We start from the raw sequence: 17,709 nt of genomic DNA, 5'->3' as shown, positions 1-17,709 counted from the left end.
GAGCTGGGTTCAGAGTTGGTGGACTGGGAGACACATGACCTACTGAGACACAAGCTGGGGTGGCTAAAGGGGGCTTGTGCCACCTCTCCTCCATCCTCCAGCAGTGGGTGTGTGGCAGGGAGAAATCCGTGTACTTGGTAAAGGGAGAGCACAGCAACTGGGGGATTTTCCATTGAACTAAGTGCTGCTCTGTCACAGCAGAGACCTGGCAGGATTCAGCACTTGCTGATTAAAGAGCCCCATGGCCCTGAATACCCAACAGCAATACCCAGGTTATATGTGGTGGGCCTTGGGCTCTGAGATGTGCTGGCTTCAGATGTGATCTCTCACATTCCCACCTGTGGCAGCTATGGTGAAAAATGCTTTCTATTTGAGAAAAGCAAGGGAAAAAGTAAAGGGGACTCTATCTGGCACGTTAGGTGCCTGCTTGGCTTCAGTGGGGTAGGTCACCAACCAGACTCTTAAAGTCCCTGAGTCTAGGCCTAGGCTCTTGGTTAGCATTTCTAGACCTGCCTTGGGCCAGAGAGGAACCCACTGTCTTGAAGAGTGAGTCCCAGGCCTGGAAGCATACATCAGAAACCAACAAAAGAGCCTTTGGGCTCTAAGTGAACATCAGGCCTAGCAAAACTCCCCATGGGTTATTGGTGGTGATGGTGGTGGTCACAGAGAGAGGCTCCTTGGCCAATGGAAATGGGAGGGAAGAGTGGGAAGGACTTTGTCTTACGGTTTGAGTGCCAGCTTAACTGCAGTAGAATAGAATATCAGCTAAATTTCTAAGGCTTTTTATTTCAATCCATGGCTCCAAGATAGCATCTCTGGACCCAGCTGGGGCATGGGGGAACTCACTGCCCTGAAGGGAGGGACACAAACCTGGCTGGCTTTGCCATCTGCTGATTGTAGACTCTAAAGTTTTGAGTGAACTTGGGTGATAGTGGTAATAGCAGGCCTTGGGTGAGACTCAGTACTGTGCTGGCTTCGAGTCTGAACCAGCACAGTCCCACTGGTAGTGGCCACAGGGGTGCTTGTGTCCTCCTGCCCCCAGTTCCAAGAGGCTCAGCACAGGGAGAGAGAGAGAGAGACTCTGTTTGTTTGGGAGAAAGTAAGGGAAAAGAACAAGAGTCTCTGCCTGATAATTCAGAGAATTCTTCCAGACTTTATCCAGGAAGAAAGGTACTGCCACCAAGGCAGTACCTTTCTCTACAAGTCTGCAAGAACTGCAGCATTTTTAGGTCTCAGGCCCAAGTTCCTTAGAAGACCTGTAACACCTTCCCAAGAAGAATGAACACAAATGAGCCCAGACTTCCAATTAATTTAACCAAATTAGTGGAAGATCTTTATAATGAAAACTAAAAATCTGATGAAAAAAATTGAAGAGGATACAAAAAAATGGAAATATATTTGAATTTGATGCTCATGGATTGGAAGAATCAATATTGTTAACTTTTCCATGCTACTCAAAGCAATCTGCAGATTCCGTGCAATTCCTATCCATATATGAAAGACATTCTTCATAGAAATAGAAAAAACAATCCTAAAATTTATATGGAACCACAAAAGACCCATAATAGCCAAAGCTATTCTAAGCAAAAAGAATGAAACTGGTGGAATCACATTATCTGACTTCAAATTATACTACAGAGCTATAGTAATCAAAACAGCATGATACTGGCATAGAAACAGACATACAGACTGATGAAACAGAATGGAGAATCCAGAAACAAATTCACACACCTACAGAGACCTCATTTTCAACAAAGTTGCCAAGAACATATGGGGAAAGGACAGTCTCTTCTATAGACGGTGCTCAGAAAATGGGATATCCACGTGCAGAAGAATAAAACTAGATACCTATCTTTCGCCATATTCAAAAAATCAAATGAAAATGGATTAAAGACTTAAATATAAGACTTCAAACTATGAAAGTGCTAAAAGAAAACATTGGGGAAACTCTTCAGGACATTGGTCTGAGCAAAAATTTCTTGAGTCATACCACACAAGCACAAGCAACCAAAGCAAAAATGAACAGCCAGGATCACATTAAGTTAAAAAACTCCTGCACGGCAAAAGAGACAATCAACAAAGTGAAGAGATAACACACAGAATGGGAGAAAATATTTCAAACCACTCATCTGACAAGGGATTCATAATCAGAATATATAACCAGCTCAAACAACTTAATTTAAAAAAAATCAAATAATCCAATGTTAAAATGGGCACAAGATTTGAATAGACATTTCTCAAAATAAGACATACAAATGGCAAATAGGCCTATGAAACAGTGATCAACATCACTGACCATCAAAGAAATGCAAATCAAAACTACAATGAGATATCATCTCACCCCTGTTAAAATGGCTTATATCCAAAAGACAAGCAATAACAAATGCTGGCGAGAATATGGAGAAAAGGGAACCCTTGTACACTGTTGGTGGGAATGTAAATTAGTACAACCACTATGAAGTACAGTTTGGAGGTTCCTCAAAAAAACTAAAATTAAGCTACCATATAATCCAGCAATCCCACTGCTGGATATAGGCCCAAAAGAAAGGAAATCTGTGCATCAAAGAGATGTCTGCATTCCCATGTTTGTTGCAACACTGATCACACTTGTCAATATTTGGAAGCAACCTAAATGTCCATCAACAGACGATTGGATAAAGAAAATATGGTACATCGCAATGGAGTACTATGCAGCCATAAAAAGGATGCCATTTTGCAACAACATGGTTGGAACTGGAGGTTCTTATGTTAAGTGAAATAAGTCAGACACAGAAAGACAAATTTCACATGTTCTCACTTACTTTAGGGTCTAAAAATCAAAACAATTGAACTCATGGAGACAGAGAGAAGATGGATGGTTACAAGAGGCTGAGGCTGGGAAAGATACTGGGGGGTGGGAGAAGAGTGGGGATTGTAAATGGTTACAAAATATATACGTAGTTATAAAGAATGAATAAGACACTATTTGATTGCAAACAGGGTGACCATAGACAATAAAAGTTCAATTGTACATTTAAAAATAATTAACAGTGTATAATTGTAACATAAAGTATAAATGCTTGAGGGGATGGATAGCCCATTTTCTATGATATGATAATTGCTTATTGCATGCCTATAGGAAACTATCTAACATATGTCATAAATATGCACACCCACAATGTACCCACAATTTTTTTAAAAAACCAGGTTACCCAAGCCAGAAATCCAGGAGCCAGCCTTGACTTCTCTCTCCTTCACACCAAAATCCAATCAGTCTTGATTTCTGTTGATTTTAATGCACCCAATGCCTTATTTCAAATCCCCATCACCTTTCACTTAGACCAGAGTCAGAGTTCCGAACTAGTCTCTTTGTCTTTATTTCTTTCTGCCTCCATACTCCGTAATGTATCCAGTTCTACTGCCTTTTGCAAATGCAAAATAATCAGAGTTCTCCTTTCTTAGAAAGATCCTCCAGTGGTAATCCACCACCCATAGCAGTGGTTTGTAATCATTTTTACAGCAGATCAATGTTATTTTCAAGTAAATATCATATAAAAGCCTAATATCTATAAATAGATATGAGCTGTATTTTATTGGGATGAACTTACTTTATAAGATATAAATATATGACTTTATAAACCATTAAGAACATAATAGGGAGGTTTGGCAAAATTTAAAAATTCAAAATCATCAGCAATGCAAAGATCAGCGTTTTAATATTTATTTCTCTATTTTATTTTATTGGACATATTTTTTAAAATTCTGATTCATATCATTAGGTAGCTACCAGTGATAATAGTTTATTGCTTTTTCCAAGAAGTTCAACTTTCAAACTTAAAGTATTGTTCATTCAAAAAAAGATAGTTCCACTCTCACTGCTTCACTTGGCTAGCCTTTAAAAAATAAATTAATTAAATAAATAAATAAAGATAGCAAGATGCAAATACTTATGAGTTAACCTGTCAGTACATATCACTTGGTTTCTGGTTTTTACTTGGTTAAAATGTGGTACGTAGTATTTAGTTTGAGTGTGTATTTGAGATCTGTTTGTTTATTTATTTATTTTTTTAATGAAAGTCAAAGCAAACATTTGTGTAATCCTTCAGTCTCTTCCTTAGAACCTTGTTACCATGGAATAGAGTTTGAAAACCAGTGATCTAAATTCTAAGCCCCAAATCCTTTAGTATTTAGCATGAAAATGTAAGATCCCATTTCATTTGGATTTTATCAATCTAGCTGCATTTCCCACCAGTGCCAAATTTTCACCCAGTTTCCTAACTCTATCTTCATCTCTCATAGGGTTATAGTTTTACACTAGTTATTTTCTCTGCCAAATGTGACTCCTGAACTACTGTCTTCTAACCTGAATTTCTATCAAATTAATTCCAAAGTTAAAACATTAACTCTCTATGATGCTCTCTTTGAATGTGCTCACAGGACCTTGTATACACTTCTATCTAAAACTTGTGTTGTCTTGTGTGATAATCATCACTTCCTCTCAACTGTGAGCGCCTAAGAAGGGACTAATTTAACTATCCTGGAGTTCTCAGGGACTTTCAACATGCCTGCAATCTAGTAATCATTCCTTAAATGTTTTAAATTCATAAACTCATTTATTAATATTAATAACAAGTAGAGTAGCTAAAACTGTGGATTTGCATCAAGTTCTCAACAGATAATCCTCTCATTGATTGACACTTTAGGTTAAATAAGTACTAAGTAGAAATCACTTTTCTAAATCATGCTAATTTTCATTTTAACTTCATTTTTCTTTAATAATGGCCTCACTCACCAACATACGAAAGCAGGATCACCAGCAAGAGAATGACAGCACAGATACATGGAATCAGGATCAGCAATAGGAACCGGAGGAGGTTAGAAGTCGCCAGCTTCTGAGAGCAGCCATCGCCCATGTTATTGTCATCAGCTCGCAAAACCTAAAGTAAAGGAGGAAAATGCAAAATGGTTTTAATACTACACAACAATTCAGTGCATGCTATGACATTTTAGATTAACAGCTATTCATTTAGAACAGCATAATTCCAAAAAGACTACTGTTTGTGCTTTAGGGTATGAAATGAGCTTAGTCACCAACTCACGCCAATAAATGAACAGATAACTATACAGAGCAAACTATCTATTTCTGAAACATTTTTCAGGAATATATGAACTTTAAACAATATCCCATTTTGCTTTTTTAAAACGTAGTTGTCAATTTGGTATGATGCCAAAGGCCTGTGAATGACCATGACAAAACCTTACCCTGGCCCAGAGCTATGATAGAAGTGAAGACTGCTCAATACAGTAATAAAAAATTGGTAAGTAGGTATAGACAGGATATTATCCAGACTTCATTCTTTTTTGTCTCATTAGTCTAAACCAAAACTGAAAGAATCTGGATAAAATAAGTTTTGGGTCATTAATAATTCAGCCAGCCTCACTGTTACTGACCATGCATTTAGTGACAAGTTGAAACATAAGGAAGAGTCTGCCCTGATTGCCAATTAAACACTAACAACTCTGAGGACATCCTCAGCCGTCCATGCTGCCCCTACGGCCCATCCATTGTGAGAGGATGATAAAGTGCAACAATGATGGTTCAGATAAAGTTCTTGTCTTCAAATGCTTCAAATTTTGCTTAGTTCAATCTCTTGCCAGAAATGGTATCTGGAAACTCATTTATTATAAATGGCTAGCTTAGAGCAATGACATCTTCAAACGACATCTGAGATGGTACTAAAAGGGCTTTGAATCACTACAAGAAACTTTCCTGGTCTTCTTAACGAAGGCATTTCTCATGACTCTCTCTTGGACTTCTGACGCATTTTCTCCTCTGACAGTTTGAGAACTTGGACTGTAACCTCGGTGTAACTAACTCCTGAATCTCTCCTGCATGCTGAACTCCCTTCGGAGTTACACCATATACTTCCAGTGCCTGGTGGTTAGCAGCACCTCTTCCCAACAAGTCCAAAACTAAGATGAACCGTTTCTGTCTCTCTATCTTCACACTAGTTCTCCTGACTTCCATATTTGTGTTTACAGAAATTCCTTCATTCTAATAACCCAAATATTCCCCATTTCATCATCCCCATATGCCATACATCACCAGGTTTTGTTGGTTCTTCCTCTGTAATAAATACCAAACTTTTTATTTTTTGAAATCAATGAGCTTTGAGAAAGACCCTTATAATAAGTTGTCCTAACAGAATGGTCCTGTAATATTCTCAGGAATTCCTGACTAGTATTTGATTATTTCCCATGGATGCAAAGGCAATTTTGATGGGTTCTTCTCAATTACAAGGCATATATGATTCTCCATTTCTGCTTTATTCCCCCTACATAAGAATATGGGTTCACTAACCTATATTGCAAACTGTGTTCACCACCTAATATGATTATACCTTCTGTAATTTTAGGAATTCTCCATGACAGACATTATTTGAAATAACTTATGTTGTTAACTTCAGAAGAGCTTCATTTTCTAGGTTAATGTCTTACTGATCCATTTCCTCTGTACCTAGTTTAAGCTATCAGCCAATGTGTTATCATTTACAATTAATTTATAATTGATCTTCAAGAAGACATAGCACTGGCGCAATATAATATGAGATCTGCAACAGCATATGGATTACAACACTAACATTGGACAAGCAGTACCCTTTCAGGCTTGTATACAACACTTATCTACAAAAAAAATCAGCAAATAAATAAAAGTGTGGGACTAGGCCAACAAAGATAGTGACAGAAACAAATTGTTGATTTCACTTAGTTATTGAACACCTGCTAATTATAATAATAGTGATGGATGTGACAATGACTTCAAGCCACTGTCCCTCAAAAGCTCACAGTCTTGTAGGAGGATGATATGTACTTGAATAACATAACTATAGTGCAAGGTAGCAAATGATAAGCACCAAGAAACTTATAGCTAAAGTGACATAAGAATTCAAAAGATAGAAATATGATTTCTTGCTGTAAGATCACATAAGACATTGTAGAGAGAGCAACCCTGAATCAGCCATAATTCTGAGAAAAGTACCCCCGAAAAGGTCTGTTATGGGTTTTAAAAAGCTGCAAAATATCTACAGAGAGGTAAGAAAGTGTGAAATGTATTTAACTTCTGCAACAATGAAGACACTTCCTTGCTAAGGTGGTCACAGATGCATTATAGCGATAATGTCGGATGATGAATTCACAATGGCTCATTGCCATCCGGACTCCTGGAGCCAGATATATCCCATTTAGCATTCATACTTAAAGTGTCAGTGGAGAAAATGATAGAGGCTCATTTTAATATCTCAGCAAAGTATATATCAACAAGTACTGGACCTCCAAAAACCATACTCATGATTAGACCAAATATTTTCTCAGTGACGAGAACAATGATTGCTTTTTTCAAAGGGAGAGGAGGAAGAAATACGTAGGAGACATCAGCACTTTCTTCTTTAATAACTTGCATAACTTTCCTCTTGCCCTCATGGCCGCTTAGGACTGTTGCAAATGATACATTATACACGGGCCCTTGGAGATTCCACTGAACACAAGGCAACTCTCAAACTTCACTGTTGAGTAAATGCCAGGTGAAATAAACAACCATATCATCCTTAAGCTTTGTTTCAATGGATTCTAAATGGTCCTCTCTCCAAATGGCATCCCTCTTCCACAAGCACCTTCCCCAGCCTTGAAACTAAGCTAAGCACAGGCACAGAATTCCATGGCTAGGGCAGGGAACAACACATCTCATTGGACCTGCATCTATTCATAAAGCATGTCATTCTTATGATTTTGTTGTTTTTATTTTCAGTTTTGGTTTTTGGGTTTTTTGTTATTGTTTTGTTTTGAGACAGGGTCTCACTCTGTTACCCAAGCGGAAGTACAGTGACATGATCTTGGCTCACGGCAACCTCTGCCTCCTGGGCTCAAGTGGTTCTCCTGTCTCAGCCTCCTGAGTGACTGGGATAACAGGTGTGCACCATCCATCGCTCCCATCTAATTATTTTGTAGGGACAGGATTTCACCATGTTGCTCTGGCTGATCACAAATGTCTGGGCTTGAGCAATCCACCCAATTTAGCCTCCTAATTGTTCTTATGTTTTAGTAATCTTGTTAGTGAAAATCTGTTTCTTGCATCTTAAGAACAGACCAGGCACGGTGGCTCACGCCTATAATCCTAACATTTTGGGAGGCTGAGGTGGGTGAATTGCTTGAGCTTTGGAATTTGAGACCAGCGTAGGCAACATGGTGAAACCCCGTCTCTACTAAAATACAAAAAATTAGCTGGGCAGGGCAGTGTGCACCTGTAGTCCCAGCTACTCAGGAGGCTGAGGCAGGAGAATCAATTGAACCCGGGAGGCAGAGGTTGCAGTGAGCCAAAATCGCTCCACTGTACTCCATGGAGGACAGAGCGAGACTCTGTCTCAAAAAAAAAAAAAAAAAAAAAGAACTAATTATTTAAAAAGCTGTCATGTTGTTTTGTATAACGTACACTGACTGGCACAATATGCCACTGTGCCAGAATCCTAATGCCATCTTGGTGTCATCTGAGAGGCCAAAATTTCAGATAGCCAGTTCCTCCTTCTTGAAGCACTTTCTTCCTTTGGCTTCTCTTTCTCCTACTTCTCTGGTCATTCTTTTTCTTTTCGGAGGCTCAGTTCTCACATTCACTTGCTCCCCAGGTAATGTCACCACACATATAACCTCAATCAGCAGCCCTCCATGGGTGACTTGCATCTTTAAATGATAACCACAGATCTTTCCTCTGATCTCCAGACCATTATATGCAACTGACCACTTGACATCTTCTCATTGGATGTTGCAAAAGTAACTCAAACCCAACAAGTCTGAAACCAAATAAACAATTTTCATCCCCATATCTGGTATTCTTCCAGGGTTTGCTATCTCAAAAAAAAAAAGGTAATTTCACAGCTATATTTGTCAGGCATTGTTTGGGCACTTGGGATATATTAATATGCAAAACGAAACTCATAGATGATACATTTTAGTAAAAATAAACATCACGTCCCACCTGAAATGCTGCAAATGCCTCCTCCTGTCTGGTTTACCTATATTTATCAATGCACTCCCTAACCTGTTCTCCACGCTATAGCCAGAATAAGAAAGAAGCTGTATTATCTTTGGATGATGAGAGAAGACAACATGAAAAATGACCCCAAAGCTGAACTAATTCAAGAATGCAGAGCCTGGAACCAGAGCTGATCATGAGAACCATGCACCCACAGGATGTGAGCGCTCTTTGGATTTACACAGCGTGTACTAGGTTTTGAGTCCATTTTATCAAGTTTGCAAAGGACAAGGAGACCATCATTGACATTTCAAGTACATAAGTCTTTACCCTCTTTTACCTTCAGGCAGCATTTGACTCTGTCAACACATGGTACATTCTTAAGGGCACTTCCAGAGCTGCAAATGGCAGAGAATATTTGAGAGCCTGTTTGGAGGTTCTAGCAGGGGAGTGAAGCTACTTGAATACCCTTGACCAAAGATGGGTCCTCATTTATCTGGGATGGTCATCCTCTTCGACCAAGCAAACAGCTTCAGGAAGGACACACATGGAGTGGTGAGGGAGGAAGGGGACACCTGCCTAGCCAGCCAGATCAGTTGAATCAACCCTGACAATCAATGGGGTGACAGATGTCACAGCCAAACTGTCCTCACATCCAACAGAAACTATTTGAATACAAGGAGCTACAGTCCTGTCAACACCTCAGGCAGAAGAGTTACTCCCAAGGCCAGAGCTAGGGCTTACCAAAGAGCCAATGAACCAGATATCTCTGACTAGTGGTTTTAGGTGGGTTTGTCCAGATAATCCTTGGAAGTGGGAATAGCTGCCAACAACCAGGTTACCCTAAAGCAGGAGTTCACCCCAGAGAAAACCAAGTGAGAATTATTTTCTAATTGGTTGGGCTATCTTTTGGGATAAATTTTACATCTTAAATATATAGAGCAGAGATGAGAAAACTATAGTCCATGGACCAAACTCAGCGCATGGGGTATTTTTGTACATAAAGTTTTATTGGATACAGCCATGTTCATTCATTTATATTCTGTCTATACTGCTCTCCTGCTACTACAACAACATTGAATAGTTGCAACAGAGATCATATGGTACTCAAAGCCTAAAGTCTTCGCTATCTTGTCCTTTATAGAAAAAGTATGTAAGCCCCTGATGTAGTGTATCAGCATATATCTGTGTGTTTTTAAACTTGTATGTTTAATATGATAATCAAACTAAAATATGAATTCTTTAAAGAAAATTGTATTTTCATCTCTTCATCAGGGTTTTTAACAAAATATGATATAATTGTACAGGGCAGACAAAACTATTTGTTGCTGTAGTGCAAAGTTACTCCAGAAAAGACTGAAAGATAAAAATAATCTTTAAAGTAGAAAAGAATTATCAAGACTATATGTGGGCATAGTGGCTCATACCTATAACATCAGCAATTTGGGAGGCTGAGGCAGGAGCATCGCTTGAGCCCAGGAGTTCAAGGTCAACCTGGACAATATAGTAGAGATGCAGACCTCATCTCTACAAAAAGAAAAAAAAATTAATGTTAGCTAGGCATGGTGGGGCTCTCCTGCAGTCCCAGCTACTTGGGAGGCAGAGGTGGAGGACTGTTTGAACCCATGAGACTTGCTGAGAGCCAAGATCACACCACTGCACTCCAGCCTGGGAGACAGAGCGAGACCCTGTGTCCAATACATACATACATACATACATACTATATTTGCTACATTAGGAGAAAGGAAAACACTAGTTTCAGAAACAGTCAAGCTGAAATAGTACTGCAACATGCATCATAGATTATAGGAACCAACAAATACTCATAAGATTTTAGAGCTGGAAAGTCCAAATTTAGTCCTGCTTCTTTCAAAACACAGTCATAGCATAAATCATACCAATTCAGTGTATTTCTCACCATATATGCAAATATTGCCCTTTTCTCATCAGTGAATGCCCTGTATCTAGAACAGCACCTGAACACAGTCAGGAGCGAGTGGATAAACACTTAGTGAATAAATGAATGAATTAAATTTTCTAAATAAAAATTACTTTGTACAGAATTATGCAAATAACTACTTCTTACAAAGTCTATTCCTAAATCATCCAAAAATCCTTGAAGTAGAAAATGTATTTGGCAAGAAGTAAAAAAAATAGATAATAACCACAATTGCATGCTAACACGATGGGTGCACCTGTTGACTACTGCACAACTCCTTAAACCTTGGAATCAGATCAGATACCGCCACCCCTCACTGCCTGCTCCACATGGATTCTTTCATAGCACAGCTTTTGCATAGAAACCGCCAAGAACCAAGCTCTGTGGAGATAGGACAAGATCAAAAGGAATATAGCACAATCTAATGCTGAAACTGTGAGCTACCTCAAGCTAGCATTTCATTCGATGACCAACAAATGTCAAGTATTGCTGCATTTGCCTCAAAAATTAAAAATATCCAGTAAAGTCCCTTGAGTCACTGCAGCAACCTTTGGTTCAACAGCACAGTTTGGAGACCATAGTCCTACTCCTGGTTTATTTATTTCTCCCCAATCCTAATTTAAAAACAAAACAAAACCTATTCCTTGACCATTCCAAGGTTTTGCCAAACATACACTGTCTTTACCTCTGAAAGCAATAATATGCACTCAGAGAAATTGTCTACAAAGAGACTAACATCAGCTTGCAATTTCTTAAGGTACAGCATAAGACATGGAGTTATGTTGATATTTTTATTTCAAATAAGATTTGTTTAAATTGCCATCAAAGATCAGGCAAACTTGAGGCAGCATTGAAACCATTTCTGATTAGCAGAATATTTTTGAAAAGGGAAGATTAATTCTATCTGCGTAATGTGACATTATATCATGGATTTTACTGAATACCAAAATTATTCTTACCAAAATTAAATACTAAAATATTCTTAATTAAAATTAGGACATTATGGAGACTTAGTTAATACAAGATGGTTTGTCAGCGCAGTCTGAACTTTAGATGCACAAACAGTACTCACTGGAGGCTATCCTAATTTATATGGCAATCTGGTGGATTTAGTTAAAATTCTATTCATGGCTTTGAAGTTTATATTACCAAGCCAAAATGTCAAAGTGTTCACAAACCAAAACTAGAGTGTTCTTTTATTTATTTATTTTTTGAGATGAAGTTTTGCTCTTGTTTCCTAGGCTGGAGTGAGTGCAATGGCACGATCTTGGCTCAATGCAACCTCCGCCTCCCGGGTTCAATCAATTTTCCTGCCTCAGCCTCCCCAGTAGCTGGGACTACAGGCATGTGCCACCATGCCTAGCTAATTTTTGTGGTGTTTTTTGTTTGTTTGTTTGTTTGTTTGTTTGTTTTTTGAGACGGAGTTTTGCTCTCGTTACCCAGGTTGGAGTGCAATGGCGCGATCTCGGCTCACCGCAACCTCTGCCTCCTGGGTTCAGGCAATTCTCCTGCCTCAGCCTCCCGAGTAGCTGGGATTACAGGCACATGCCACCATGCCCAGCTAATTTTTTGTATTTTTAGTAGAAACGGGGTTTCACCATGTTGACCAGGCTGGTCTCGAACTCCTGACCTCAAGTGATCCACTCACCTCAGCCTCCCAGAGTGCTGGGATTACAGGTATGAGCCACTGTGCCTGGCCAGAGTGTTCATTTTAATAGATGGGATTGTATACAAAATTATGGCAGAATTCAATGACTATTTGTCTTACCACAAAATATTTGCTTACAATGTTTAAAAAAAAAACCTAAAAAAAAAATCATTCAAAATCAATACTACGTATTGGTTTGAGACAAATTTAGTACCTTAATTCTTTAGGTAGGAAGACGATAAGCTGCAAATGTACTCTTCCATTTCAGCAAAGCAAGGACCAGCTTCAAGGATAATAAAGTCACTGCTACTGGTGTGTCCTAAACAAGACACAGAAGCTCCCTCTAAATACTGTGGGGGCATTAAGCTGTCACATATTAATATACTCACGAACCTAAAGAAATGCAGACACTGAGACTCTACTTGCTGCTAGATATTCAACTTAGAAGTTTGTCCTGCACCACCATTATTCCAAAATGTGATTGGTGTTCTTTTTTCAGTCTTAGAGATGGTTTTTCCAACCCATGTCCACCCTCTGTCTATAGAGCAAAAGAAGTCAATTGTTACCCCCTCCTTTAAGGTGAAAATGGTCGGTGCTAGATGCTTCCCATTCTATTCTTTAAAAATTAGGAAAGTGACCTTTACATGAATTCAAGGTAGATTTGTTGAGTAACAGGTTAATAATATAGATACTTCTCAAGCCGCAACTGTCAATTCTTTACAGTCATAGCTCTCGCTCAACCAGTAAGTAAAATGCCTCCAAACTCATCCGTCAGTGGATTATTCCAAACACAAATATCTTTTGTTGTGATGTTTGTTTTTAATATCCCAGGAGGCATAAAGAACAAGCATCTGGTTTCCAGTAAGTCTTTTCATCCCATTTTCTGGCATTTAATTGAAGCATACGAAGTTCAAATAACTCATGTACTCTCTCAAAATGAAATTACCCAGTTCACACCAGAACACATGGTTCTGCAAGCCAATCCTGCCCACATTTTTCCTTTGAAAACTAATGAAATAACAGCACCAGATAGTCCTCTCCCAAATTTCAGATTCACATATCCCAGAACATAGGTTCAATATGGAGACTAAATACCAACAAAATATGTATCCTATCAAGAAGACTAGATAATAATAACCCAATATCCAGGCAGCATATCACTTTAGCATTTCTGTTTTGAGGATAGCATTGCTTAGTTGATGTTTGAACTGTGAGAGAGAAGACTGGGATGTTTCAAAGCCAACTTGTACAATATTGTCTCTGCCACTGAAAATCTAGGTGACCTTGTAAAGTCATCTTCTCATCTTAACCATATCTCCATATCTGTAAATAAGGCATTAAAAGGTCTTTCTCCAACCACAAACATTTCCAAAGTAAAGTGAAATTAATAAAGCAAAAGAAAAATGAAAAAAAAAAAAAGTTTCTTTCAAGTTCACAAAGCTCAAGAGTCCTGATTTTTTTTTAACACATAGCTCAGAGTTTACTCAATTTAGTTTCCCTGGAGGAAAGTTACTATCTTTATTTAAATGAGGAGATATCTTCAGAGGCAATAGGAGAATTGTTTAGCCTTTTAGTTAAACCTGTTTTATTCAGAGCACGGTGGGAGGGTCATATTACTGTAATAGTTACAGAAGATGATCTTGGGAAGAGACAGTAGGCTCTTCATTATCAAGACGAGATAGATAAATAGGATCCTGTGTCCTTTTTGGAGATTACATTGCCCTCAATCTCAAACTTGCCAATACTGTCATTTTATGAAAGACACAAACTTTAAAGTAATAAAGTTTCCTTTAAAGATAGATATAATATCAGAACTCTTTCTACATATATTAGAGAGTCTTAAAGGCCATTTTTCAGTCTGTATTTTTTAAAACAGTAGAGACGACTCAGTGGGGAAAGAGAGTTGGGTTATCCATTCCTCAAAATTAAATATTTGAAATTTATTTATAAAAATATTTTAAATTTCATATATTGATTATTTGTAACTATATTTTTAAGAAAGCTGTGGCAAAATCCAAGGAGTCTAACATTGAAAACAAAGCCAAATCTACATTTCATTTAGCACTAAGGGGGCTCTCGAATCTGTGCAAATTTTAGAAACTTAATTGACTCACTGATCCTGTAACAATGGAAATGTTGTGACTTTTAAAAATTGAAACAGATTGTCAAAGTGAACAGAGAATTAAAATATTGACTTTCTACAGCTGAAAATAATCAGGGAAAGCACACAAGACAAAATGGATTTTCTGCTCTACAACAATTCATTTCAGGCATTTCAATGTAAAGAAAAACATAAACAGATGTCAAAAACAATTAACCTACTGAACCTACCTGCTGAAAGGAATCCTGCAGTGAAAAAATACAAGTGATGATGTTATGCATTAGATGAAGCAGTCATTTCTTTCTGAATACCTAAAGCAAAATATGAATTCCACACTTAACATTTATCATATTTTGCTATATTACCATGAATATTCTAGTTGAAAAATGAGAAATTCTATGTTAAAGTTTCCATTACAAAACACATCTATATGACATGTTAAAATCTCACTAATTTGGTTTATTCCACAAATGCTTATGTAACATCTATTCTGTGTTATAGGGCTATAAAGATGAAGAAAACATAGTCCCTGTCCTCAGGGAGTTAACAGCCTACCTCCAAGAAGATCTACAACTTCACAGGAGACTTCAACCCTGTGACTAGGACAGTGATGCAGACATGTAAAAAGTACAACAACAAATTATCCATAGGTGCAGAGTGAACTTTTGCACCAAAACAACAATATTTCTTGAGCATTCATTCCAATGAGCCTCAAAGCACATGCTGTTGGTTGAAGGAGAAGGTCTGTGCCTTGTATCCAGATACCTCGTATCCAAATTTTCACATCAAAGAGAAGCATTTCATGCCAAAGAGAAGGAACATAATTGATGTTCTAAGAAGGACAATTTTTCACTGATGTGCTCTCTCACATATTGCAGGACATTTGGCATCCCTGGTCCACCATCTAATAAATGCCAAACATAGCACATGCGCACGTACACACACACACACACACACACACACACACACACACACACACACATAATGACCAACAAATAGCTCCTACTTTATTTCCAAATGTTCTTTAGAATACTGCCTTCCCTAGTTGAAAACCACTTGGGCCATTTGGCAATCATTGATTGAGTAATACGGCATGGTCAGCTTGGCTCTCCAGATACAAGGCACAGCCCTAAGGAAGCAAGCTGTTTCCACTTCCTATAAGCATTAACTAACACTAGGTCTTCAGGTAAATACCAAGGCTTATGCCTTTTTTCCACAGAGGTATGGTACATTTTTTAAAAAAATAACCATTATGTCTCTTAAGTGTGTGTGACCATCACCCTACCTGGAACAAAAGGAACACAGAATTTTAATGTCAACATCAATTAAATAGCAATCAAAAATAAATGATAGAATGTACAAAGTCCTTTAAAACCTAACATCTACTACTCTTGAACCAGGAGTCTTGAGACAGTATGGAGTGGTATTCAGGGGGAACAATACACATGGAATGATTATTTCTTGGGCTGGCAGAGCATGAGGCTTTAAGCCTTGGTGGACCCATACCAAACATGGTCCATGTAGGATTTTAGACTTTGGACAATCTCTGCAGCCTAAGTCAGTTACCTCAAAAAACAGGCCCAGTGTTTCAGCTGTGGCTGAGGTAGGATCAAGTTTTTAGCTTCTGGAGGTGAACAGTCAAAAGATGCTTTCTGGAAACTACAAAACAGCTGAGATCCTTTGGTTCTCAAGAAGTAGATGTGACCTTCTAGTTTTGACTATTTGTGCCAATCTGAAGATAAGTATTGACTTGAAGAAAGGCTGCCCCAAATCCCATTCCCCCTTATTTTATTTTAAGCTACATTCTGGGCTGCAGAAAGAAACAGGCAAGGGAAGGTCTCAATCCTTAAGATGCACAGAGTTTGCTCACAGGTTCTAGCCACCCTCCATCACATGACCCTAAATTCACTCTGGATTTGTTAAACAAATAATCTCTGACCCTCGTGCTAGATTTTGTAGACCTAATTCATGGATTCAGCTGTAGATTTATCCTTCCACAAGTGGCAGATTTCATTTGAAAACATTGTCATCATGTATTCCTTCTTCTTGGGGTGAAGTAGGACCACAACTCAATAAAATTTTTGCAAATGCAAAGACTAAAAAGGCAATTCAAAGGCCTGTGCATTAAACATCCTGTTTCTACAAACTGTTTACCTCAGGAGATCAAAAAATATCTGGAAATGTTTGAAAAACATAGTTCAGTCTTATTTTCAGAAAAAAAATAGTTGACCAAACTACTAAATTAGAGGAAGAGATAGGTTTCCTTAAGAAAAAGGTTGAGTTTTGAGCAGGTAGGCTGAGCATATAAAAAAGAAAAAGTGGGACTCTGAAGGTCTATGTGGATAGATGTAGACGAGCAAAGAGCTGTACCCAGGTCTAATATGCTTAAAGAGTTTATTGGAAAGGGAGAGGTGCTTCTGAGAGTTACTAGACAATAAAGTATGGCCAGAACCCAAAGATCTCAGAAAACAAATGAATTAACTGTTCTGAAAAAGTCAAGGATCTGAGAAATTACCAAAAGGCAGTTTTTGAAAAGCTGCAGATAGACATTTGATTGCAAGAACAACTGAGAAACCATGCCTAAAAGATTGGACAACTGGCCAGGCACGGTGGCTCACACCTGTAATGCCAGCACTTTGAGAGGCCAAGGAGTGTGGATCACTTGAGCTCAGGAGTTCAAGACCAGACTGGGCAACATGGCAAAACCCCATCTCTACCAAAAATGCAAAAATTAGCCAGGTGTGGTGGCACACTCCTGTGGTACCAGCTACTTAGGAGGCTGAGGTGGGAGGATCACTGGAGCCCAGGAAGGCAGTGAGCTGTGACCACACCAATGCACTCCAGCCTATGTGACAAAGCAAGACGCTGTCTCAAAAAAAAAAAAAAAAGATTGGACAGTGATGCCAAGCAGCTATTGAAAATCTGGATATGGGCCGGGCGCGGTGGCTCAAGCCTGTAATCCCAGCACTTTGGGAGGCCGAGGCGGGTGGATCACGAGGTCAAGAGATCGAGACCATCCT

General features: G+C 38.6%; 1 protein-coding gene across 2 annotated transcripts in view; it reads right to left on the bottom strand.

The window, feature by feature from the left end:
* Window positions 1-17,709, bottom strand: part of CORIN (corin, serine peptidase) — a 271,320-nt gene that overhangs the window by 228,361 nt on the left and 25,250 nt on the right. For both annotated transcript variants that reach the window (XM_017540328.2, XM_017540330.2), the window contains exon 2: window positions 4,772-4,916. In XM_017540328.2, the coding sequence (XP_017395817.1) occupies window positions 4,772-4,916 (145 nt within the window). The remainder of the gene's footprint in view (window positions 1-4,771; window positions 4,917-17,709) is intronic.

The sequence above is a fragment of the Cebus imitator genome, unplaced genomic scaffold (genome assembly GCF_001604975.1).
Source record: "Cebus imitator isolate Cc_AM_T3 unplaced genomic scaffold, Cebus_imitator-1.0 Scaffold124, whole genome shotgun sequence".
Taxonomy (NCBI): Eukaryota; Metazoa; Chordata; class Mammalia; order Primates; family Cebidae; genus Cebus; species Cebus imitator.
Note: the sequence above shows the minus strand (reverse complement) of the source record. Positions and strands in the feature narration are given on the sequence as shown.